At 44.5% G+C, this 26278-nt stretch overlaps 2 protein-coding genes across 3 annotated transcripts; one reads left to right on the forward strand and one right to left on the reverse strand.

The window, feature by feature from the left end:
• The first annotated feature begins 17299 nt into the window (after window positions 1-17299).
• On the forward strand, window positions 17300-20960 carry LOC124654506 (probable leucine-rich repeat receptor-like protein kinase At1g35710). The gene is made up of 2 exons (XM_047193508.1): window positions 17300-20348; window positions 20503-20960. Exons 1-2 carry the CDS (start codon window positions 17300-17302, stop codon window positions 20790-20792), a joined length of 3339 nt encoding a protein of 1112 aa, XP_047049464.1. The 3' UTR covers window positions 20793-20960.
• Window positions 20961-22203: 1243 nt separating this feature from the next.
• Window positions 22204-25360, reverse strand: LOC124654687 (probable 26S proteasome non-ATPase regulatory subunit 3). Of its 2 annotated transcripts, none has more exons than XM_047193683.1 (7): window positions 25274-25360; window positions 24136-24273; window positions 23932-24068; window positions 23751-23805; window positions 23553-23663; window positions 23104-23343; window positions 22204-23026 (listed from the first exon to the last, which is right to left on the reverse strand). In XM_047193683.1, exons 2-7 carry the CDS (start codon window positions 24256-24258, stop codon window positions 22514-22516), a joined length of 1179 nt encoding a protein of 392 aa, XP_047049639.1. In that variant the 5' UTR covers window positions 24259-24273; window positions 25274-25360; the 3' UTR covers window positions 22204-22513. The 2 variants fall into 2 exon arrangements, with proteins under 2 accessions (XP_047049639.1, XP_047049638.1); XM_047193682.1 differs by lacking the exon at window positions 25274-25360 and having other exon boundaries at window positions 22204-22319; window positions 22500-23026.
• Between the last annotated feature and the right edge of the window lie 918 nt (window positions 25361-26278).

Here is a 26278-nt window from a genome sequence, read left to right on the forward strand (position 1 = left end):
AGTAGCCTGCCATACCAAGAAATCCTCGTATCTCCTTAGCATTTTTAGGTGATTTCCATTCCAATACGGACTGAACCTTGCTTGGATTCACCGCTATGCCTTCTTTGGTTATAACATGTCCAAGAAATTCAACACTATCTAACCAAAATTTACACTTGCTTGAACTTCGCATATAGCTGATGTTCCCTCAAAGTTTGCGGAACTATCTTCAAATGCTTGGCATGTTCTTCTTTATCTTTGGAATAGATTAGAATATCATCTATGAACACTATCACAAACTTGTCCAAGTACTTCATGAATATCTTGTTCATCAAATTCATGAAAATTGCTGGTGCATTTGTTAGTCCAAATGGTACAACCAAGTATTCATGGTGTCCATACCTTGATACAAACGCTGTTTTTGGTACATCTTCCTTCTTGATCTTGATTTGATGGTATCCTGACCTTAAATCTATCTTCGAGAAGACTCCTGCTCCTTGAACTTGATCAAAAAGATCTTGAATTCTGGGTAAAGGATACTTGTTCTTGATAGTGACATTGTTCAAATTTCTGTAATCTCCACACATTCTCTTTCCTCCATCCCTTTTATCCACAAAAATAACTGGTGTACCCCATGGTGACACACTTTCTTGAATAAATCCCTTTTGTTCCAGTTCATCTATCTGAGCTTTCAGTTCCACTAACTCCTTTGGCCCCATCTTATATGGTGGTTGTGCTATTGGTGCGGTGCCTGGAATCAGATCGATTGTGAATTCTATCTCTCTATCGGGTGGCATTCCCGGTAGTTCCTTAGGAAATACATCCTTAAACTCATTCACTACAGGAATATCTTCAATTCTCACTTCCTTCAGGCTGTTGAGTTCCAATCCAATCTCCAACTCACTGTACCTATCTCCTTGGAACACTATTCTACCTCCGATGGAGTTGCGAAGTGATACTGTTTTGTCTCCACAGTTAATCACCGCTCCATTTTCTGTCAACCAATCCATCCCTAAGATGACTGATATGTCCTTCATGGGTATGATGAATAGGTCCGCGAAATACACACAGTCACATATGGTTAGGACTTGTGCTTCTTTCACGTGGGTTACTAAGATCGTCCCCCCCGCGGATAGAACAGTTATAGGGGTTTCTAACTTAGAACATCTAAGCCCGAATTTTTCCACAAATTCCAATGCAAGAAATGATGTAGTTACTCCAGTATCAAATAATACTTTGCCAGGATGAGTAAGAATGCTTAGCGTACCTAAGACTGTTTGATCCGACTCTTCCGCTTGTTCCAAAGATGTGCAATTCAGCTTTCCATAAGGCTTTCCCTTCTTGTTGTTGTAGTTGTAGTTGCGGTTGTTGTTGTTGTTGTTGTTGCGATTGTTGTTGTTGTTGTTTCCACCTCGTCCTCCAGAGCTCTGTCCGCTCCAGGACGCCTTGTTTGGACAATCCGGCTTGATGTGTCCATCCTTCCCACAACCATAACAGATGATTCTGGGTTTCTGACAATCCTTATGCGTATGACCTCTCAGGCCACAATTGTTGCAGATGATTTGATTGATTGGGTTCGACTTTGACCTCCCCGGTTGTATTGATTACCAGTAGTAGGTCTGTATCGAGGTTTGAAACTCCGATCAGGTAATGGTTTACTGATTGGGTACTTCCTTGGCTCTATACGAGCCCTCTTCCTCATGTCCTCCTGGACTTGCCTGTAGTCATCCTCGAAAGTGATTGCCGAGTCAATCAGTTCCTGGAATTCGGCAGTTCGTGCCAACCTCAGTTGCATCTTCATGTATGGATTCATGCCTTTCATGAACCGCTTCTTCCGCTTCTCCTCTCGTATCTACATCCTCGGGTGCATACCTGGCTAACCTATTGAAATCCCGAACATACTCGCATGATTGGTGCGATGATTCTGTCTCGGTTCTTCAAATTCCCTCTTCTTCAGCTCCACCACGCCGTCCCGAACATGAGCATCCCGAAACTTCTTCTTGAACTCCTCCCAGGTGAATACCTTATCTGGAGGGTGTACTGCTACAAGGTTCTCCCACCATGATGCTGCTGGTCCTGACAACAGATAAGTGGTATATCTGATCTTCTCCTCATCGTTGCAACCAACGGTCTTCAATTTCCGTTCAGTATCCATAAGCCAATCTTTAGCGTCCATTGGTTCTGGGGCTGATGTAAATGGTAGTGGTCTTGCATTTTGGAAGTCCGATAGTGTTACTCCCTTGCCTTCATTACCCCTATCATTGATGACATGGGTAAAGAAATCCTGCATATTCTTGCTCTGGCTTTCCTGGTAACGCCTCCTATCTTCCTCCATTGACCTCATATACTTGTTGGAAGTCCGGGTGCAACATTGGGTGTGGTGGTGGTGGTGCGTTTTCGCTCTAGCTGCTGCATCTCGCCTCCTCTTTCTCTCTGGCTTCCCGCTCTCTGCGAGCCTCTTCGGTTTCTACTAACGCCATTTCCCCCTAGTCCTGTAACAAAGAGCGATTACTCATAATTACACCATGCGAATGTTTTCTGAGCTCAACTCATTGCCCAGAACTAGTCACACAATGAAATCAAGAAGCAAATCCAAAACAAACATTTATTATGTATATACACCGTATAATACATAACACACTCACAAACTTATATTACATGTGGTATATATAAACCACTTATTTGGCTCCAAGCCCAAGCCAACGGGAATTTAAAATACGTTCTATTACAATACCACCTAGATTACTTTATTCTTCATTGGAGCTCTACTCCTCATCGTCTTCATTCGCCTCCGCGTACATCCCTGGGGTCCATCCGGTACAACGGTCTGTCCTCCGAAGACCGTCCGGAATGAAGGTTCTTCCCGTAGGTATGTAGTCTGAATCGGACGAAGTGCCGAGACAGAGATCTGTCATTCCAAAGTAACTAGATAAAGACTCATACATATCCCCAGTGGAATACAGCGCCTCTTCTCCAGTCATCCATGGAGGATTCCTATTCACTTGACCCCTCATCTTCTTCTTCTTCTTTTTCTTGGTTCCAGAACTCTCACCTACAACGTACTGGGATGTTTTGGGTAATCCCATCTCCAAATCTAAAGAAATGGAGTTAGTACCTTTCTCTTCCTGCCCATAGTGTTGGTTAACCCCACCACTCTCATCTCCTGTATCACATGGAATTGGCTCCTCCTCATCACCGAAAGGTTCCCCGAAACGCCAACCCGTTGAGTTTTCAATCGGTGACTCCGAGCAGTTTATGTTCCATGAGTGGTCTCCCCCATATCCAGTATCATACGATGCTGACACGTGTGGATAGTGCGGAACAAAGTTAGGTGTAAGTGGATCTCTTGTAGGTAGATTTCTCTTGAACCACTGGTCACTCAAATCTACATCACTGTCTGGGTTAAAGAAGGGTGTAGTATGTTGTGGTTGTGCCCTCAAATCACGCATCCGAGTTTGGACTTTATCAGGGTCCGTGAACTCAGCTAGCATGTGGTCAATCTCACCTCTCATCTTCATGTGTAAAAGGTACATCGTGGTCAATAAAGACTTACAGCTATCCATGTGTTGTGCTGCAGCTTCAGGACTTCCGTGTGCTAACACCAAATGATTAAGAGTGGGATCCTCATCTTCCTCGGCATGAGGTATATGAGAAAACTCGAACATAGCAGTTCTACTCGACTTGTGCTACCTTATCTCAAGGATTGCCTTGAATAGGCCCATATGGTAGGTCTGTGGTGATAGTTTTGGCTTCTCCGTATGGCATTATACGACTCATCAGCAGTTTTTCCGGTAGTTGGACCGATACTCTGCACTTGGCTAGGATTTCCCCATCATAGTAAGTATACTTGATAACAGGTATCCTTGGATCGCAATGAAGTTCCCTCAGCATCCCGCACAGGAGAGCTGTTATTGGTCCATCATAATCACCGAGCCAACCCTCAACCTTCCTCAAAGTCCTCTTAGGAAAAGTGTTCGCCATTATGGCTGTATACAAAAGCAGAATATTAGTAGTGATAATGCATCATAATAGCTATAATAAAGAATTATCACACTAGAATATATGGTTTTGCTATTCTCAAGTGAATAACCACCATATTTCTAGAGAATCCTTTACTATTTCTACTAGACTCCTACAGGTTTCTTCCCTATACTAGGTTTTTCCAACCTAAGGTCGCAACATTTGCTCTGATACCAGCTGCGGTGACCCGAGCATACCATCGCATGTTGTAGTATACAAGTCGTTGATATGATCTTTGCGAAGGGACTTCTTCTCAAATTGCCATATCCCTCAGAGTGGTACAACAGAAACATTGCAGGTCATAACACTCCATACTTTATTACAAACATTGTCTTAACAAGTTGGTATTCTCACGAGTCCTATGAGAACACCCTAAGATACTACTTAAGTATGATTACAACTCATAACAATATAAAAGAGAGCTCAACAACTTATTTAGGTAAGTTCTACGTTGCTCGGCTCTATGATACTAGGGTATGTCACTACTCCTCCACCTCCGTGTCATCTGGTCCGTAGACTATCCCATAGTCTACGCCTTCCACTCCGTCGGTAAGATCAGGTTCTTCGTAGACCAGCTCGTAGCTTCCTTCTGGTGCTCCATCGTTGATAGCCTCCACTTCCGGATCACAGTCTAGTAAGGGTGTCGAAAGAAAGTGAGTACAGAGGTACTCAGCAAGTTCTAAAAGAATAAAAAGGTGTTTGATGCACTAGCTACGACCATTGATCAGGAAATCTCCGGTCAATGCATGTTTTGCAATCATTTCTTAAAAAGGTTGCTTTTATTATGAAAACTATGCCCGTCGGTCTTCACGGAGTTGACCGGAACTTCGTGGAGTTCCTTTCTGCCGCGTTCGCAGTTCCCTTCCCGGAACAAGGAGTGACGACCACAATTTGATACACTCTGCGAGAGGTGCATTACTTTTCCCACAAGAGATCTCACCCTTTTTGCCATCCGCGAGGGACTTGCCCCCGTTCACACTTCCTTTGGTGTGAGGCCGAGTATAAAGATCCAAGCCCACACCGCCTTCTCCGCGATCGCAAACCAACCCTTTTGTCCGATCGTACACCTCCGGTAGACTTCCCCAGATAATACGGCTTTACTCATGGTGTACTCCGGACAATCCCTCATAGATCGTTGAGCTTATCATCACTAATGGATGGGGATTTAAAAGGATTTCCCAACCTATTGCGGCAGTGCCTCCAGCACCCCACCAGCTCTCCGATCCGTTGGCGTGCAGAAGGGAAAAGATACGACTGGCTTTTCCAGAGCCATTATAGATCTCATGGTCAACGCGGTTTGTACGGCGCTAGAATCACTGGACGGCATTGGTAATTAATCCTAGGGTGATATAACCCATTGCAATGGAACCTCCACCATATCAACACATACCATGGTTCCATTGCCATCCACATAGTCATATTCATAGTTGGAAAATAACATTTCATTTGCGATGCGGGAATGATAAGTATATAGCTTTGCATTAAAGTAGTAGAAAATAATCAAGTTGACATGAGCAAGGGTGAACTTGCACGTGGACTGCGAGATAGTGCGGTTCAATGCGATCGATGGAACCTGGACCTCGGGTTACTGTAAGAAGCATCATTGTCCAGTAAGGACAATGTTATAAAAATCCAAATAATGCAATCATGGATGTATTATTTTATGTTGAATCCCTTTACCCCATTGAGTTATTACAATTTAGGGTTGTATTTAAGATTTATGTCTTTGACGGTAATTTACAATTGATTTAAAAGTATTAATCACTGTAATTCACACAAAGTACAACAATTCAAAGTAAAATGATTTTACTTGATAATTACCTTAGTCATTCCAAAATAATTTGAAATTATAGAGTTACCTCTATAGTTTTTGGAATAAAAAGAAATATAGTAGTTTTCTGGGAAAAATTCCCTTGTTCAAAAGAAATGACTTGGAATAATAGAATCTCATTTTGAAATGTTGGAGAATAAGTATTTGAACTTATTTGAGATTTTTCCTTGAATTTTAAATACAAGGAAATAATAATTCAAATTCCAAGTTATTATTTAAATTCTGAAAATTCATAATTTTGAATTTGTTCCATAAATTCCATTTCATATTTTATTCTGGTTAAGATTTATTTTTCATTTATAAATCCAATTTTTATTGGATTTTTAGAGTTGTTTATGATTTATAAAAATTTGGTAAAGTTTTGGTCTTTTATTAAATGTAAAATGACCAAAATACCCCCTGGACCCCTATTGGGCCCAGCCCAATTAAACTAACCCAGGGACGGCCCAAATAGGCTGGCCCCCTTTTGGGTTCGGTGGCGCCGAAGCGGCCCACCTCACTCACTCTCACTCGGCCCTCTCCTCACTCGACCTAACCCTAGCCTCTGGCGATCCCGTGGCGATGGCGTCGCCGCCATGGCCGCCGCCCTGCTCCGGCCATCGCCGGCCTCCTCCGCCGTAGCCCTCTACAGCTCCTGAACCGCCGCGAGCAGATCTATCGATCTGTCCGCGCCGTTTTTCCCTCTCGTCCTCTCTTGGCGAATCGCCTCGATCTGGATCCACTGGAGAATCGCCTCGACGAACTCCGGCGAGATCTCGTCCTTGCCGACGACGTGCGCGCCTCCGAGATCGACGTGGCGCGGGTGCTGCTCGCAGCGCACTGTGCCGTCGTCTCCATCTGTGTCTTCTTGTGGTGGTGTTCGTCGGCGTAACGCCGGCGACTTCCCGGCTTTGCAGCTGCTATGGCCGCGCGGGCACTCGCCTCGCCATGCCATAGCCACGCTCCGAGCGCGGGTAAGGTCCTATGCTCCTCCTCCTTCTCTTACGTGCGCCTCCCCTTGTTACCTGTGCTTCTTCCTCCTCATGCTATGTCACTCTCGGTGATCTTGTGATCATCTAGAGTCATGCTACTGCTGCGCAATCTTACTGTGCTTCGGTTTACTGCAAGCTCATGGTCAGATTACCAGTTACTGGTACTGGCACATGTCGATTTGCTTGCTGTTCATGCTAGGCTTGCTTCTCTGCTACTTCTAGCTTGCTCTACACTTGCCCTGCTCTACTGTGCTTGCTTTGGCTTGATATACCCTGCTGTTCATGCTTATGGGCTTGCTATGCTTACTGGTTTATCATACTTGCTTGCCTAGGTGTACCTGTGTTGCATCTGTGACACTTGTGTGTGTGCCAGAGGTGCCTGTGATATGATTCAGTACTAATTCTGCAAGCCAATGATCCTTTGGATCATTTCTTGCTTGTTGGCTAATCTCTCTGTGTAGCTTGGCTTGCTATGATTGATCAACTTGATCAATTGATGGTCAGTGATGGCTTACTCGGCTAATCATCGTGGTTAAATGATTCACTTATCTGGTGATGCTGATGCTCGAGCATCATTGTACTGTTGCTTACTTGTGCTGTTGCTTACTTTTAGCTATCTAGACTTGCTCTAGTGGCTATGAATTAAGTTGTATTGCTTAACGAGTATCTTTGCTTGTCATGCTTAGCATGGATCCGTAATAAATTCATGCTTGGATTACTTGATTATGATGAACTTGCTTATGCGGTGATGATTTAAATGTCTTGCTTGTATATGAGTTTGTCTGTTCATGATTATTTTACAAGCAATTAAACTCTGAATCCATTTACGGATAGTGATGTGATCTATTTGTCTTGCTCTTATTTGGTGCTAAGTGTGATGTGACCTCAGTAGCCTTGCTACTGACTGGTTGCTCACCTAGTTGGTTGGATCTTGTTGGCTACTCAACTTTGCTTGCATATTAGGGGATCATAGTAACTATGAATGCCAATATGCTTGCCTGTGAAGAAATCTAGGGTTTCTGATGGTTGTATGCTTAGGATTTTCTGTGTAGTCTTGGCTGCTAATCTATGCTATCTACTGGTGCTATCTGTGCATGTGATCTTGCTAGTGTGCATCTGTGCATGCTTTCTAGCTTCTGTGCACATGATTTGTATCTGGATGGTTTCTGTCTTAGTAGCTTTTGGTCGCGGTAATCCTTGGTGAAAACCAAGTGATGATCTACCCATATGAGCATCTGCTCATCCCATGCTTAGTTCATGCATATGATGGATTAGATCCATTGGATCTTTTCCGGGAACTAGGTATACCTTGTTCCGGCTCCTAGAAAGTAATGCTTTGTTGATGCGGACTTGGGTTTGTTCACGGCCCTTCACCTCCGAGATCTTGGATGATCTTCTAGGTCACCATGATTTCGATGGTTTGAGTGGTTGTGTGTGTGGGTTATGTTCTTGCTCAAGAACGGGATGAACTGAGCTTGCTCTTGCTTCACCCTTACACGGTGAATCCTATCCGGTCGACTGGTTATGGTTTCTAGGGTTTGTGCTCCTTTTATATGATCCCTACTTCTCTCCTGCATTGACACACAAGCCTGGCTTGCTTGGTGACTAATCTGTTGCATGGCCTTGCTGTTGCTTGCTTGACACACTTGAGCTGTGTGCTCTCATATGCTGAAACTTGAGCCCTGGTGTGTGCTCAGGTTTGGTCTGCTGCTGCCCTTATCTTGTGCTGTCCCTGGTTTTGGACAAGCACAAGTGTGCATGTCACTTGGTTCTGTCCAAACTGAATATTGTGTTGTTTGCTAACTGTAACATTTTGGCTAGTTTGATTCTTTGTTTTGCAGGTTTATGAAGTTGGACATGGCCAGAAGATATTCTCCAAGTCATATAGTCTAGGTTTTAGGTTAGGAATAAAATTGTAATCTTCATTTTCATTTCGTTTCTTATTTATCAATTCTTGTATCAAGAATATTGTAAAGACTTTGTAATCTGTGTTGATATCAATAAAGCCCAAGGTTTTTGTTTATGAGCTTTTGATTATGTGACATTTATATTCTGAAATAAACATTGTATTTATGATTTACTTTGAAATTCAAAGTTGTTTGAATTCATAAGTTGTTTGAATTATGAATTCCATTTATATTGTTCAATGTTTATTGTTTAATATATTAACACTTGTCAAATGAAATCAATTCCCCAAATCAACAAGATACAAAAGAGATCATGTCGAAATTTCCCTAACTCACATTGCCTAACCCTAAGTGCAAAATGAGAGAGAACCTCGATCCCTCTTAGGTTTAGTTGCAATAAGGCGCGAAAATTTCCCCCGTTTTGCGATGAAATGCACATCCCATTTCTAAATCTACCCTTCGTTGTTCCTATGTTCTGGGTTATTACAGCGACCAGCGCTTGTCGGCCACTAGTAGGCCGATCGGTCGATAGCCGGCCGACCGTGCATGGCCCGCGCGAGCATCTCCTTTTCTTCGGCGCCGCGCGCAGACGCTCCCGGCCGAATCTCTTTCTTCTTCCTTCCTCTTTCTTCTTTCTCCGGCTGTTCGTCGGCTGCATACAAGAAGAGCTCGAAAAACTTCGTTTTTCTCAGATCCTCACTGATTTAGCCAATAAAACTTCACCATTTTGTTGGTATTAGTTGAGGGAAGCCCGATCTACAGATGGGTTAGAGTTTGGAGGAGTTTGGTGGTGCTGTTTAGCAGCAATGGTGATGAAGTGGTGGAGGTTGACGGTGGTGTAAGGGGCTGAGCTCGTCTTGTGTATTGCTGGTGGTGCTTGAGCTGCTTGCGTGCTGTTACGTCTTCCTGCTTGTTGGAGAGGCTGCTCAAGCTACAAGGGTAAACCCTAACCTTTGCATATTAGTGTTAACTGTGTAGGTTAATGTAGGCTGGTTTTAGTGTTAGTGTATTTATGTGGGCTGGTATTAGTAGTTGATGCGGACGAATTTTTTTTAGGTGAGCAAAGATGACAGATGTAGTGAAGATAGTATTTTACTATGGTATGGGTAGTGTCCGATCAAATGAAATGGGAGTTGATCTGAGTGAGTTCAAATATGTAGAGATGAATATGACTGCCCCTAGAACATGGACAATTGAGCAGGTGAAGGATTGGTTAACAGAATGTTTCGGGCTTAATCCTGAAGTGCACATAGTGGCTGTGCATGCATTGTGGACTAAGTCGGTATCAAACATTTTGTGGTATTTGAGGCATGTAGATGATACCTCTAAGTGGGTGAGCTGGTTAAAAGGATCTGAAAGGAGAGGAACTAACCCTGTGGCATTAGTTCTTCCGGTGGCGAAGGAGGTAGCGCCTCCTGAAGGCGGTTACGATGGAGGAGGTGGTTACGAATCGGGCCCGAGCAGTCAAGCACCCGGCGGTGGCGGTGGTTACGAGCCTGAACAGAGCAGCCATGCGGAAGATGTTTATAGTGGCCAGGGTGATAGTTACACAGGAGAAGACGGTGAGGTTGATGGTGACGAAGAAAATGGATACAGGCAGAATCAGATGGAACTGATGATGATGATTCCGATGAGTCTGATGATGGGGAGGAGGTGCCTATTCCTGTTACATGGAATCACAGCTTTTCGTCTGCAATGACAATCAATGATGGCCTTGATTCTAACTGGGAGTATCACCAGAACAATCTCGCCGTAGGGGCCATGTTTCTGTCGAAGCGACATATGCAGGATGCAATAATTAAGTGGGCAATGGCGAGCCAGAGGGAGCTGAGAACAACCGTGTCATCTGGAAAATACCTGACGATGGAATGTGTGGACATCAATTGTCCCGGAAGGGTGCATGGGTATGTTCCTAAGTATGACACAACATGGCGTGTGAGCGACTTTGTGCCGCACAGTTGTGAGCTTGCAAGTATCCGCAATGATCATTGCAACCTATCGTCTAATCTCATAGCCCGGCTGCTGTACACTGAAATAGTGGAAGGGCAAGCCATGAGAGTAAACGTCATACAGAAGAATGTTAAGAAGCATCATTTTTACACCATTTCTTATGGCATCTAATCCTTCATGGGGAGCTAGTGATCAGGACGCTGAGCACATGGAGTATTACAGCACGCAGCAGAACTATGTCGGTATGCAGACTCCTCCACCAGAGCCCACACAGGAGACGCAGTACGACCCCGAGTCCGGGTCCTGGATCCCTGCTCGCAACGTCAGGGCCCCGGACAGGTTCGGTTGGACACCCCGTGTTACGCCACCCCCACGACAGCCCAGACTACGCCGTCCCCCTGTCTGATGTATCACCTATGTATGAGACATTTATGTATGCATTACTCCTGTATGAGACATTTATGTATGCATGCCTTACGTATGAGACATTTCTGTATGCATGACTTACGTATGAGACATTTATGTATGCATGACTTACGTACGAGACATTCAATAGTACTTTATTAAAACAGCGTGCAAAATTAAGATACAATAGAGCTGAAATTTAAATACTGCTTATCACTACAACGGAATTTAAGATATATCAAAAAACTAAAACTTAAACTAAGAACGCAGCACACCCTTTCCCTTGCCCTTCAACGATGCAGCTTTCATGGCTTTGGTGCTAGGCTCGAAGTCGTCGTCCGAGTCGACGACCGGCGGTGCAGCACTCTTGCCCTTCGACGATGCAGCTTTCTTCGCCTTGGTGCTAGGCTCGAAGTCATCGTCCGAGTCAACGACCGGCGGTGCTGCACTCTTGCCCTTCGAGGAATTGGCACTCTTGCCCTTCGACGATGCAGCTTTCTTCGCCTTCGTGCTAGGCTCAAAGTCGTCGTCCGAGTCGACGACCGGTGGTGCAGCACTCTTGCCCTTCGAGGACTTGGCACTCTTGCCCTTCGACGATGCAGCTCTCTTCGCCTTGCTGCTAGGCTCAAAGATATCATCGTCGTCCTCACTCTCAACCGCCCACCGTGCTGGATATTTCAAATCCCTTTCCCTATCTTCTTCATTCTTCCATGTTAGTGACTTCCACTTCTCATTCAACCCGATAAGCTCACACCTTATCTCCCGTGGGCTGCGAGCGAGGCATCTTCTTCATCGGCCACCCATGAGAATATTTCTCAAATTCCCTACCCACCTTACGCAGCAAGGCGTCGCTACTGATGAACTCCTCGAATGTGTCTACCTTACTCTCCCACATCACTTTGCGGGCCTCGTCTAGAAGAGGTTTGGCCATGAATTCGTTGAAAAGATGGGGGGATTCTTATATGGGGGATCCATCTTCTTCACAGAATACACTGAAACACAAGGAAACGGTGGGGGTTTTTTATAGGCTACAAGGAATGACTTTCGGCGGGAAGATTGAGCGGGAAAATTGGGCGGGAAAAAGTGGCGGGAGGTTTCGGCGGGAATAAATGGCGGGAAAATTGGGCGCGAAAAATTGGGCGGCAAATTTCGGCGGGTAACACTTGAGCCAAAATTTCGAACACAACAATTTTGCGGCAAATTCATTTCACATTAATACTAAAACTGAAATAAAGATACATTGAAGCTGGAATTAAAATACGCCTTATCACTACAACAGAATTTAAGATACAATGACAAACTAAAACTGAAATTAAGATACATAGCTAGTACGACACATCACACTACTTTCCCTGCGTCCACCGTGGCCATTTTCCCGGACTTGTCGCCGCGTTCTTCTCGCCGCTTGCGCCTCGGCAGCTCTTTCCCTTAGTCTCTTCCTTTCCGCTTCACGAGCCTCCCTGCGCACCTCTTCCTCTCGCAAACCTACGTGCAGCCTCCTCATCCATCCTCTTCCGATTCACCTCGCGATTACGAGCTTGTTCCGCCCTAAGTTTACGTATCTGCCTCTCTCGCTCTGCTTTTTCATTAGCACGAACTTTTTCCCAACGCTCCTCCTCAAAGAACGTTGCCCACGCACGCCGGTGTTTCTCCTCAACCTCCTGACGCGCCCAATCTGGCTGCTCCGTGTCTATCCAGTGAAACCATTTGCATAGGGGAGGGGGAGACTGCAACACAAACAATAACATTAAATCACATTCATAAATAAATTAATGTCAACATAAAATTATGTCCAAACATACCGGCGGCCTGGTGGACGACGAAGCTGAACTACGGGGTGGATCATGCTCATAGCTCGCACACATGAAAAATTTCATGCCGAACCGAGTCGGAGAAATCCTCCACCTGCTTAACCTTAGCAAGACGGCCGCACCAACACCGCTCCGCAGTCACACCCGGGGGCAAACTTGCAGCCTTCGCCTTCACCGGCCTAAACTCATGGTCAGAGCACGGCACACTCATGATGGCTAAGGGTGAGCAAACAGAAAAAAAAAGAGATAGAAACACTTGTGCAGCGAAGACTGTCGATGCCTGCTTTTATAGGCAAAAATCCAGCGGGAAAATATAGCGAGAGATAGTGGCGGGATAAAATTGGCGGGAAAACGTGGCGGGAAGGACTGGCGGGAGAACGTGGGGGGATAAAATTAGCGGGAGATCGTGGTGGGAAGGACGGGAGGAATACACGGCGGTGTGAACAAGAGAGGGGACAAATATGGTGGGAAATCGGCAGCGGGAAAATAATCATGCAAACCATGGGAAACTAGGAGGCCGATCGGTCTACAGCTGACCAATTGGTCTATAGCTGACCAATTGGTCGGTAGCTGACCAATTAGTTCCTACTAAAGACCGGTCAGCTGCTAACCGACCGGGTCACACTTTTCAAATTTTTTGAAAACGCGTGCTATTACTGCACTTAAATAAAATATTCGTATTATTTAAAAAAAAAAAATCGCCCTTAACCTAACCCCAACTTGCACAAAGCTGCAGGCCAACTCCTGCTTCAGTCATTGTTATTCAATGGTAACACTACAAATGTTTGTAATATTGCTAACTTCTAGTCCCGAGTGGTGACTCTTGTTTCCCCATTGTGTATCCACAAACCGCAACAGGTGCATCGAAGAATAAAGTGAAATATATGGTGTTTTACCACATGAACTAGAATTCATGGTATAATGGTCGGAGGTTCATAATACATCATACAAAGACAATCAATTAAGACGCGACACCGAGATTTTTTGATGAAATTCAGCAATATTGCCTACTCTCTAGTGCATACTTTTAGGCGCTCCTCCTCATGTACTAATCTTAACTATTAAATTGAAACCGGTCTGGTACGTCGTACGTCACCGACTTTTTTGCAATTTCGCCCCTGACCAATTAGACAATCAGCCTGCAGTCCTGCTGGTATTTCTAGGTGCTCGTCTAGGAAGCCGCCAGAGACCACATCGTCGCCCTCCACGTCACCACTGCCGATGGGTTGGGGATGAACTTGAGGACCAGAGACGCTGCCGATTCGCTCGCGCGTGGCCAGGTGAGTGAACGGGAGGACCAGAGACGCTGCCGATTCGCTCGCGCGTGGCCGGGAGAGTGTTGCGAATCCAGCACATACGTGCTCGAGGTGCCTCGGTTCTCCTCTATATCATCTCACCTTGTTTGCATTTCTTGCACGTAGATCTGGATCTCAATGGTTTCAACAAAAGTAGATGCCTTAGTTTGCAATCCAATGGTACGCTTTGCTTATCCGTGGTCAATCACTCTAACTTGTTCAGTTACTAGCTTCATACTGTATACTCCTGAAGAGTTGATCGAATATATCACCTAAAGTACTATACTACTAAATCTTGGTTTCGGTTGCTCTAACTCTCTGCAATTTGGTAGATTGCTTCCATGAACAAATGCTTCTTTATTCTAACAATACGGAGTTAAACATAGTGTGTAGTCATCTTTGTTCTAACTGCAGTATGTGTAGATGCAAAATTCAGTGACATTTTTTTTGGTTGCTTCACATGAGTTTCATTGAACTCATCAGGAACAAGTTCTTGGTGCCTAGGGAGCAGAAATAACAAGATCTGGATGTGAGGAATTTTGCTTGCTAGAACAATTCCTATATATTATAGTGCTCCTAATATGTTGTACTGCTTCAGTTCAAAATTTGTAATTTACCATTGAAGCAATGCATGCACCTATTGACATTTCAATTGTGCAAACGATAGCAGAGAAGCGGTCAGGCGACGGGGTGAGGAACAATGGAGGTGGACATAGTGACGGTGATAGTACTAGGAATTGATTCCTCTACATATTAGTACAATATATGTTGTATGCACACCATGTGTTTGATAAAATGCAGAACTGCCAGGCCATTGAGGGCGCACCCGGATTCCTTGATGCAAGTTGGTTCATAAAAATTTCAGGCGATTTCTCGTGGATCAATTAATTGCATTATGTATGGGTCCTTCTATTATAACTAGCATGTGCCCTGGATGGTCCTGGGTGGTTTATTACTTTAATTTTAGTTGCGATTCTAAATTATAGTGTAACCGTGTGTTGAATATATTCATCTTTAACTAGCACAGTGTAGCACCTGTTACTAATTTCGTATCCTCAACTTTACTTAGATTGTGTTTGGACTGTCATGTGATGAATTTTAATAACATAAATGAAAATAAGAAGCACACTGATGGTTTGGTTGCCGTTAGTTCCAAATTGTTGCCTATCTGCTGGACTGAAGTAATTTCTTCACCTTTTAGTGGGACAAAAAAAAAGGTCTATTCAAGCTTTAGATGGTAATCGGCAATTTGAGGAGCTCGGTGGAATAGCTTGAACAAAAGTAGTTCCCCGAATTGTGTGTGTGTGTGTGTGCGCGCGTGCTTGGTGTCATTCTAGGTGCTATTGGCCGAAACAACCAAAAGTTGCACAGTAAACACACGATTTGAGAATTGCAGTAATGTTTTGATTGACATCTCTAAGTTTATTGTTCCGTGATAACAGCATACACATTTAAATATTAGATGTGTAAAAAATAACTGTACACCTTAATTACCAAGGTTCTTCTTATAAATACTAGGAGGGGTTTCAGTTCTAGCACAAACACTTGAAGCCGTTTACATAACCTCCTCGAACGGTGCTTTTGCTCTGACATTGAACATCATAATAATGTTCAGTTGTAATAATGTTCAGCTCGTACCATAATTTCTCTATTATGTTTAAATGCGCAGTTGTAAAAGATATTTGACGGCTCGTAGCAATGCACGGGCATTGAGCTAGTCAATATAGTATAGCCGACGACAAGCGTGCTGAGGTCAACAGACACAACACAATCATCACGCCTTGATGGTCTGATAGTGTGCCGAGGTCAACAGACACAACATGATCATCACGCCACGGCGGTCCATTCTCTCTCCAGCACTAGTGTGCTTCTAACCTGGATTTGAAACTTTGTCAAACATCCATAAATATTATCACCTCTAAAAGACATTTCAGAAAATTTCTGCCAAATTCCAACGGATGGCACTTCTAGATATACATTTCTCTTAGTTTTTTTTCTCGATAAATAAGCATAGCCCCAGCCTCTGCATCAATAGATGCCATGGCTTGCCTTATTAAAACCAAGTATCAAGTCACAAAAAATCCATCATCACTTATTACAATCACGGAAAAGCTAAGATCGATACATTTCCCCTAGTTGAACTGCACTAATTTATTTTCCATCAGCGTACCTACTCGTGCAAAAAAGGAGGAATATTGATGCTGTAAGAAAACCAAGAAAAAATCATCTCCGCAAAACAAGCACGATATTTGTTTTTGACTGAAAGCATGCATCGTCACCACAGAGAACCAGACACAAAAAGAAACGGAGAATCTTAGGGCATGAGCAATGGAGGCAGCTGTTCAACTAGGTTTGGATAAAACTTTTGACATATGCATGCCATGTTATGGTCCCATTAATATATCTTTTTCTCAAAAGCTGATTTGGTTTTTCTCTTTCTCTCTCACATTTTCACTCAGTTTTCACTTTATGGCTGAAGAGGTTGTCTCCTGATGAAGAGACTACCTCCTCATCCGAACCTACTTCGGACCACCCGAATCTAACTAAAGTTGTGAGGCATTACCTTTAGGGCAGTGCATTGGGCATGCCCTTAGAGCAGTAAACCACGATGTGATGTGTTTGGTAGCGTTGAAATCTGTCGACATAGGTCGCACATGAACGCGTAAGACAGGTCTCTGTCTGAGGTAGGCGACAACAGTATATAGCCGCACTTTTGGACTGGGTGTCAAGCTAGTCGCGGCAGGAAGACTTATACGTTACCCTCAGTTAAATGTCAGCCATCCATTCTGGCAGATCCAAATCCGTACATTAGACCTGAGTCAAGGTTTTCGCTACAGATGAGATGCAAGTGTGTGGGCGTGAGGCAGCTGTGCACTACTGCACTTGTTTTTAAGCCCCTGGACCAGGAGCCAACTCATACTTCACAGCTCGAGCTCACTCACACAAACCACCGCGCCATCCTCTCCATCTTGCCAAGACAGCCCCTACCAGAGGTGCGCCATTCTATCTCATCTCCTTAACCATCATGTCTTTTCGCTTGGGTGCGTCTTTGACATCGCTGTTCAGTTTACACGATAAATTTCCATATGCAGCCTTAGTTACTGTCGTATACTCGTATGTAGCGATGATCATGGCGGATTCCAAGGTGCCTTCCCGGACGCTACATTGCCAGTTGCTTCTCTCACCCGTCCTGCTGCTTATTCTTCTCCTTACCTCCGCGCAAGCCGAGGGCCGCGCCACGCCACATCGAGGCACTTCGTTAAGTGCTCAGGCTGCTGCGCTTCTCCACTGGAAATCATCCGTCAGGTACTCCTCCAAACACCAGCTGGGAACCTGGAGTGCCGACGGCGCCATGACTCCGTGCAACTGGACGGGCATCACCTGCGGCAACACTCGGTCACGCGGAGGAACCACTGTGAAGGTTGTCACAGGAATTTCCCTTGCTGGTGCTGGCATCACAGGGCGACTAGACACACTGAGATTGCAGTCACTCCCTTACCTAGTCAACCTTGACATCAGCGACAACAATCTTCTCTCTGGTGCCATCCCTCCTGGCATCGGCTCCCTTTCCATGCTTTTAAACCTCAACCTCTCCGTTAGCCAGCTCGGCGGGCACATACCTGTGTCAATCGGCAACCTTGGGAGGCTCACACAAATGGATCTCTCCATGAACAATCTCACTGGCCAAATCCCTCCTGCCTTGGGTAATCTCTCAAGACTTGATATTCTTTACCTAGGTGGGAATAGGCTCTCGGGTGACATCCCATGGCAGCTCGGACAGCTTCGGAACCTGAGGGAGATGGATTTGGCCTTGAATGTCCTTTCTGGACAAATACCTTCCACCCTTGCAAACCTAACGAGCCTCAGCTATCTTGGCCTTGCTGATAATCGTCTGTCAGGACCCATACCTAAGGAGCTAGGACAAGTCCAAACCCTGCAAGGACTATTACTGGAGAATAACACCCTGGATGGCACCATTCCGCCCTCCCTTGGAAACCTCACAATGCTCATGTTCCTGTACACATATAAGAACCAGCTCACTGGTACGATCCCGGAAGAGCTTGGGATGCTCTCGAGCTTGACCAAGTTGGACTTTTCAGAGAACCGTTTGACCGGCTCTATTCCTTCTAGTGTTGCTGGAAATCTTACTTCACTAAGCTTTTTTTCTCTTTTCGATAACCATATAACTGGATCCATCCCTCATGAGTTCGGAAATCTCGTGAATCTGGAAGCACTTGACATCTCGTTCAATTTCCTAGTTGGATCAGTGCCGCCAAGTATTGGGAACATGTCTTCACTCAGCCTGATAAGCATATTTAACAATAATATCTCCGGGGAACTGCCAGCCGAGCTTGGAAAATTGGAAAATTTGGAAGCACTTCGATTCCATTTAAACCAGTTGGCCGGTGTAATCCCTCGGAGTTTTGGAAAATTGGTGAGGATGACCGAAATGCGACTCTTCAGCAATCAGCTATCAGGCCCTTTGCCTTCAGCACTCTCCAACCTTACCAATTTGGTGCTCATTGCAGTGAATGACAACCATCTGATTGGACGCTTGCCAGAATTTTGCCAGAGTAAAAAGCTACAGCTTCTCCATGTTTTTAATAACAATTTGGATGGTCCTGTCCCAAAAGGTTTGAGGGATTGCAGGTCACTAAAATCCCTCGCGATCACTAATAATCAGATTGAGGGAGACATAGCTGAAGCATTTGGGGTGTATCCACATCTCACTGATATTAATTTATCTTCAAACAGGCTCACTGGCCAACTCTCACCGAGTTGGGGCTCGTGTCAAAACTTGACAAGGATTGCTTTTGCAAACAACCTCATAGATGGCAGTATACCTTCTGAGCTTGGGAAGCTACAAAATCTTAATACCCTCAAACTGAGTTTCAATAGGCTGGCCGGTGAGATACCCGTAGAACTTGGAAAGTTAACCAGCCTGTACTGGATGGATTTAAGAAACAATCAACTATCTGGACAGATTCCTAAGCAAATCGGCCAGCTTAGCAATCTTGAGATTATTCGTTTCTCAAGAAATTTGTTGAGTGGTAAAATACCAGAAGAGATTGGAAGTTGTTTGAAACTACAATCATTAGATTTGAATGGCAACAACCTGAGTGGAAGTCTTCCTCGTAGTTTGGGCCATTTAGCTTCCCTGCAAAGCATGCTTGATCTTAGTATGAATAGTCTCAGTGGACTGATACCATCGGAACTTAGCCAACTACAGATGCTGATCTCTGCGAACTTCTCACACAATCAATTCAGTGGTGCCATCCCTGCCTCCATTGCAAGCATGCAAAGCCTGTCAATATTTGATGTATCATACAACTTCCTAGAAGGCTCTGTCCCAAAAGGGATCCACAATGCATCAGCTGAATGGTTTCTCCACAACAAAGGTCTTTGCGGAGACCTCATTGACATGTCTCCTTGTAATTTTCCCTCTGCAGATCATAGTCAAAAGCATCAAAAGATTATACTATCAGTCAGTCTTGCTATAATTGTGGCTACTGTTTCAATAGCAGCATGTGTAATAGCCCTTTTTATTTCCCGCAAGAAAGTGTCTCCAAAAAATGATTTTGAGAGCAAAAGGGATATTTTATCTGTATGGGGCTTCGATGGTAAAATGGCATTTGAGGATATCATTAATGCAACTGACAATTTTGATGAGAAGCATTGCATTGGAGAGGGATCATACGGTAGTGTTTATAAAGCTGAACTTCAAGATGAACAAGTGGTAGCAGTAAAGAAACTCCATGCAGGAGATGAAGAGGCACATGATGAAGAAAGATTCTTGCATGAGATTGAAGTGTTAACAAAAATTCGTCAACGCAGCATCGTCAAGTTGTATGGATATTGTTCTCATCCACGGTACCGATTCCTTGTGTGCCAATTTATAGAGAGAGGGAATCTAGCTTCTATCTTAAGCAATGAAGAAGAAGCAATCCAGTTCCATTGGCAAAGAAGGACAGCTCTGATAAGAGATGTGGCTCAAGCCATCACATACCTCCATCATGATGTTCACCCACCAATAATTCATCGAGACATCACAAGCAGAAATATCTTACTAGATGCTGAGTACAGAGCATTTGTCTCCGATTTTGGTATTGCAAGAATGTTAAAACCCGACTCGTCAAACTGGAGTGCACTCGCAGGGACATATGGCTACATAGCACCTGGTATGTTTATTCAGTACAATACTATATCCTATACTTCCCTCCGTTCCATAATTCTTGTCATGGTTTTAGTTCTGAGGTAGTAGTAAATTGTGTTGCTTGGAATGCTCTGCACAAATGCATACTCCAACTTCTTATGTTCCTATGGTGGATGCAGAATTTTCCTACACATCTGTAGTTACAGAGAAGTGTGATGTGTATAGCTTTGGTGTCGTCGTGCTTGAGGTGTTGATGGGCAAACATCCAGGAGACATACAAGATTTTCTTTCTTTACTGGGTGACAAATTTCTACCGGAAGAAATTTTGGATAAACGACTTCCACAACCCAAAACTGAGGAGGAGGCAGAAGACGTGAAGCGGTGTATCTATGTGGCATTTGACTGCCTTGTTCCGTCGCCCAAAGAAAGGCCAACTATGCTGAAAGTCTATCGAGATCTTGCCATCTGAGGTTACATGTTAAATCTTTGCGGAATGTATCATCTTGGGCATGTTTAGTTCATAATAAACTTACGTTATCTTAGCTGTCCAAGCATCTGTGAACCAAATAACTAATACTATTTATGTTGGGCATCACAGAATGAATGGGTACACGTTATAATTATTTCCTGTTGATCATACAAATCATAGAACCAAGCTCATGATGAAAGGAGGCCTGGAAGTGATGATCACTTTCTGCCACCTGAACTTCTGTTATCTCCTAATAATCCGTGTTTACAACTTCTAACTAATAGGCGGTCTCTACAAATTGGACCCAGCAAAGTAATATGTTTAAGAACGGTAATACTAACATGCAGTCCGTAACCCCATCCATATAAGAAAGATAGGTAGAAAATCAATGCCAAGTTGAAGTACGTAAGTGCATCGCACTTTGCATAAGGGTCAGAAGAAAAGATGAGACACGGAAACGACTTCGGCTGGTGCCAATGCATCACCCCACTATAACCTCGCCACGTCAGCTTTTCCCTCACTCTCATCCCACTCTCACCTCACTCTCACCAAACGGTGCCAGTGCACGGGCTATAGTGTCAGCTCTCACTTCTCTCTCCTCCCTACCTCCTCCCTACCGCCTCCCTACCGCCCCCACTAGCACCGCTATCGCCTCCCTCTCGCCCCGCTCTCGCCTCCAACGCGGGCTATAGGCGAGCGATACCGCGCCCTAACGCCGGGCGCCCGCGCCACCGCCCGACGCTACCGTCTCGCCCCGCTCTTGCCTCGCTATCGCCCCGTCGCGGGCGGTAGCGCCTCTCCTAGCGCCCGCGTTGGCACCAGCCTTCATTGACTCCTCCCCGGTGCCTATGTGAGAATGTGAGATACAGAGCCTTGACAGTGTACTTAAAATCCTAAACTTAACCCATACTTGCACGACTCTACTGGACAACTCTCTTTTTTTGAAATGCTGGACAACTCTCTTAATCCTTCTTCTGTTTCAATGGTACTGCCGAAATGTTCCTGATATTGCTAACTTTTTGCCCGGGATATTGGTTGCCCAGTACCTATCCACATGACCACAGCATATAAGATGCTTTACCGCAGGAAATGCAATTCATGGCATGGGAAGACCTAACGACAGCACAATCTAAAACAATGAAACATGTGAATAAGTACAAGGAAAACATGGTATAATACAAAATCCATTGAAACCGTGGAGATACGACATACAGCAGCTCAGCAAGATGACAATATGTCACTGATGCTGTAAACCTCTCTGATGTTAATAATGACAAAGTATGAGCCACCAAAATATATTATGTAGAGGTTGTAAAAAAAAGTAGTATGTAGAGACTGATTATTAACACAGGCTACACTCCAGCATAATGATGAATCACATACAGCAAAAAATGAAGTTGGCGCACTGAACTTGTCCTCAAATCAGCTTCCCGCAAAGCAAACATGAAATGCGATGCAAAACACAGTGATCTGTTGCAGCTCTTTGCTTCCTCGATTACAGAATCTCAGGGGAAAATAAGGTGCTTCCTAAACAATTTGTGGTGATAAAAGAATTGTAAGGAACATAAATTAACCACAGGAGTAACAATATCAAGCATTGCATGATTCAAATTGTCCCCGCAGGTAGATCAGAGATCTTGCGGCTCCTAAAATTGACAGAGTAGCCCTCAGCATTTTTTAAATGGAACATGCAGCAGCTGAACGCACCGAGGGAAGCCAATCTAGAAGTCATCATCGTCTTCCTCGGCCATGTGTTTTGCAAGTTCTTCCTCCTGCTGGAGTCTCTCTCGCCTCTTCTCAGCGCTTTCTTTTTCCTTGTGAGAATTCGGGGGAAATCTCAGAGCCTTGACTGCCTCATTGTGCATGTTCAGACAAAATGCAATCCTGGAGTTGAACGCAGCCTGTGGCTCGTTCGTTGAGTACACATCACCAGTCTCTTTTGACACCACCCAACCATTTGCATGATCAATGGTGGCATCAACTGCGCCATCTCTGATGGCCTTAGCAACAATGCACTCAGCATCAGCAACAGGATTCTCAGAATCCAACCTCAATTTCTTCGCAATGTCAGGAAGGGAGATCCGTGAATATGATATGCTAATGTTGCGCAGTCCAGTCCGAATGACATTGTGGCGCAGCCTAACAATCAAATTGGATGTCCTGTCTGCACTGAAAGTGCTTGCAAATTTTTCTGCAACAGCTTTGAACAATTCTAGGTCCCCAACCCTAACAGCCTGCAGATCATACATGAAAAGCAATTAAGAATGTACCATGCAGCAGTGCCATCTTTTTTTTAGGAAAGTGAACTTACATTTGTAAGCTCAAAATATGGTGTCAAAGCTGCCTTCATTCCTTTCTGCATGAAAACAGTCCTCTCCGGTATCTCCCCTAAGAGTAGCCTTACTATTATAGCCCATTTGTTGCACTGAATGCGGAATCCACGAGCTGCAGTGGGTGCTTTTCGTGCAGCTTGCAAGAGGCTCTCTTTAGCATCAGTGTATTCCAGCTGAATTGTTCTAATTTTGCCCAAGTAGAAGAGATACCGGCAGAACTGTGGTAGAAGTAGAGAGGTTAGTACTGGTCTACAATAAGATCTCTACATAAGCAAACGACATAATGACAATTGCATAGGTCAATCATCATTAAATCGATAACCAGCCTCGGCACAAACAACAAAGGAATATTGCATTTCTAATTCAACAGTAACAACTTAGCATACAAACAGGAGAGCAAACAAACTACTTGATGAATGATGATTACCTGCTGATTGGAATGTGCTTCAAAACGTGGTGCCTTTGACCTAAGTTTTTCTGCCTGGTCGTACAAGTTGTAGTGCAGGTAATTGCGAAGAAGCAGGTTAAGAAGGGTTTCCTGTCATAGAAACCAAAAGTCAACCACATGACCTTGACAATATTTAAGTTGTAAGTCTAAAACTGAAGACTAAGGTCTCAGGACAACCTGGCCAAGCTCATCACGGTGCAAAGTTGCCATCCTGTGCAACCCCAGGAGCGTTCTGCAGAGCACCAATTGTATGAGGCACATGAAAGCAGGACCAAACAGAAAAAAGTAACTGGTTACTACTCAGAGAGACGCGAGAGCATACTGAGACCAACAATTCATGATAGTTGGAATAACTCACCCACGAATTTCAGCAAGGCTGTTGGTGAGTTCATGGGCATATGAGTAATACGAGTACAGCCTAGAAGCCAAAACATCAACAGTCCTCCTATTGAGATTCTTCAGACGAGCAATGCTAGCATTGGCACATGCTTTAGCCTGGGGAGAAAATCAAGTTGGTATGTTTCACAAATGATGATGAAGTGGAAGAAATTCCAAGACATACCTCATCGTACTTCTTGTGATCAATAAGGAAAATCAACACAAGCAAGTAGCAGTATATTTCAATCTCTGGGAGACCATGCTTGATTGAAACTTGAGCTGCTGGAGCTGCAGTATCAACATCCATCTCACTTCCATCTTCCTAAAAAATGGTAACATTAAGATGAATGTCAAAAACCTCTGAGCAAGAGAAGACTCCAGTTTCAAATTTTTGATGTGTGCAGAATGAAACTGGAAGTTTTAACCCCTTCGCGTCAATTTGAAACTACATAGTACTCAATTTGGGGACTACCAATTAAGCATCAGAACAGAAGGAACCAGGTTCGAAAAACTCAATTGCAAAAACTCAAATGCTTGTACCGCATAACCATACGGTAACAGTTGCTTTACAACGATTATCTACATTATGGTTTTCCATTCGCTTCTCAATCAATCCAGAAAGATCTACCATGTCATTCAGCAAAGCATCAAAACAGAAGGGACCAGGTTTGACATGAACTTCAATGGTGAAACTCAACTGTAAAATATGAACTTACTCAATGCTTGTACCCCACATAACCATACTGTAACAGTTACTTCACAACAATTATGTAGTTATGAGTTCCCATTCACTTCTAAAAGTCAATCAGTACAAAACGATCTACAATGATATTCAGCAAAGCATGGGAACAGAAGGAACCAGGTTTGACATGAACTTCAATAGTGAAACCCAATTGCACAATATGAAATTACAAAAAAATGCTTGTACCACATTACCATATTGTAACAGTTGCTTTACAGCAATAATGTAGTTATGAGCTTCCATTCACTTCTAAAAGTCAATCAGTCCAAAACGATCTACGATGATATTCAGCAAAGCATGGGAACAGAAGGAACCAGGTCTGACATGAACTCCAATAGTGAAACTCAATTTCTTGGCAACAATTTTATCCAGATTATGAGTTCCCCATTCGCTTCTAAAACGCCAATCAATCCAGAACGATCTACCGTGCGATTCGGCAGCCAAGACGCATTCAGACAAACAAACACAGCATGCGATGCGACGCCCAAATCCTTTGCGTTGCCACCAGATTCAGGCGTAGTTGCCGGTTTGCTCTCGAAAACTAGGAGCACGGGCAGAAGAAGCTGCGTGCCGAACTTACCTTGGGCAGGAGCGGGGCGAGGCGGGCGAAGGCGTCGGAGGAAGGCGGCAGCGCGAAGGCGAGGAAGGCCGCGACGTCGCGGGGGGCGAGACGGCGGCGGAGGGCGACGGTGAGGCGCACGGCGCGGGAGATCCGGCGCACCTCCTTGGTCAGCGACCCGGCCTCGACCACAGACGCGATCTCCTTCAGATCTGCACGCGCGCACCGCCAGGGAACACACGCGTTAGGTACCGCCCGCTGAGCGCCGGGAGATGGGCTAGGGTTTTGGGGGAGAGGAAGGGATACTCACGTTGCAAGGTAGAGAGAGCGGGCGCGGGGGCGTCGGCGGCCGCGGGGGTGGCAGCGGGCGCGGGCGCGGCGGAGTCGTTCATCTCGACGTCCTCCGGCATGGCGGCGGCGTCGGCGGCGAGGTCGGGGAGTTTGTGCGGCGCGAGGGGGGACGGGAGCGAGGAGAGTGAATGCAGGAGAGGAGGGGGATATTGTCAGGAGTGGGGACAGATCAAATACTTCGTGTTTACTGAAATCGGTCACGGATATGAAAAAAAAAAGGTCGGATATTCCATCAGATTTATTGAAATTTTCTGAAAACGAATATGGAATATAGTTCGTGCGACTGAATCCTGAATCACAATCGTAAATACTTAGGGAGGTATACTAACTCCAAAATGAAAGGAAAAGAGTGTGGTCCGGTCGACGTTGATCTAAAGGTTGATCAAAATCAATGATCATTTTACAAGTTCGATCATTCTTAGCTACAAGCATACCCTAATAATAAAGTTTATATGTTTTTGACATGGCAGTAACCAATATTAAAAGCCCATTCGTAATCTTACATGGTTCTCGATACGACAATCTCGAGGGTTGGGTTCATAGCACCTTTATATCCATATCCATGGGTGATGGATATAATCATTCGCAAAAATACCCATGCATGTTTAAATTTTGTGTTCATAGTCATATCCATATATATTGAATATCCAACTACCATGGATATCCCCAACCATA

The sequence above is a fragment of the Lolium rigidum genome, chromosome 5 (assembly GCF_022539505.1).
Source record: "Lolium rigidum isolate FL_2022 chromosome 5, APGP_CSIRO_Lrig_0.1, whole genome shotgun sequence".
Classification (NCBI taxonomy): domain Eukaryota; kingdom Viridiplantae; phylum Streptophyta; class Magnoliopsida; order Poales; family Poaceae; genus Lolium; species Lolium rigidum.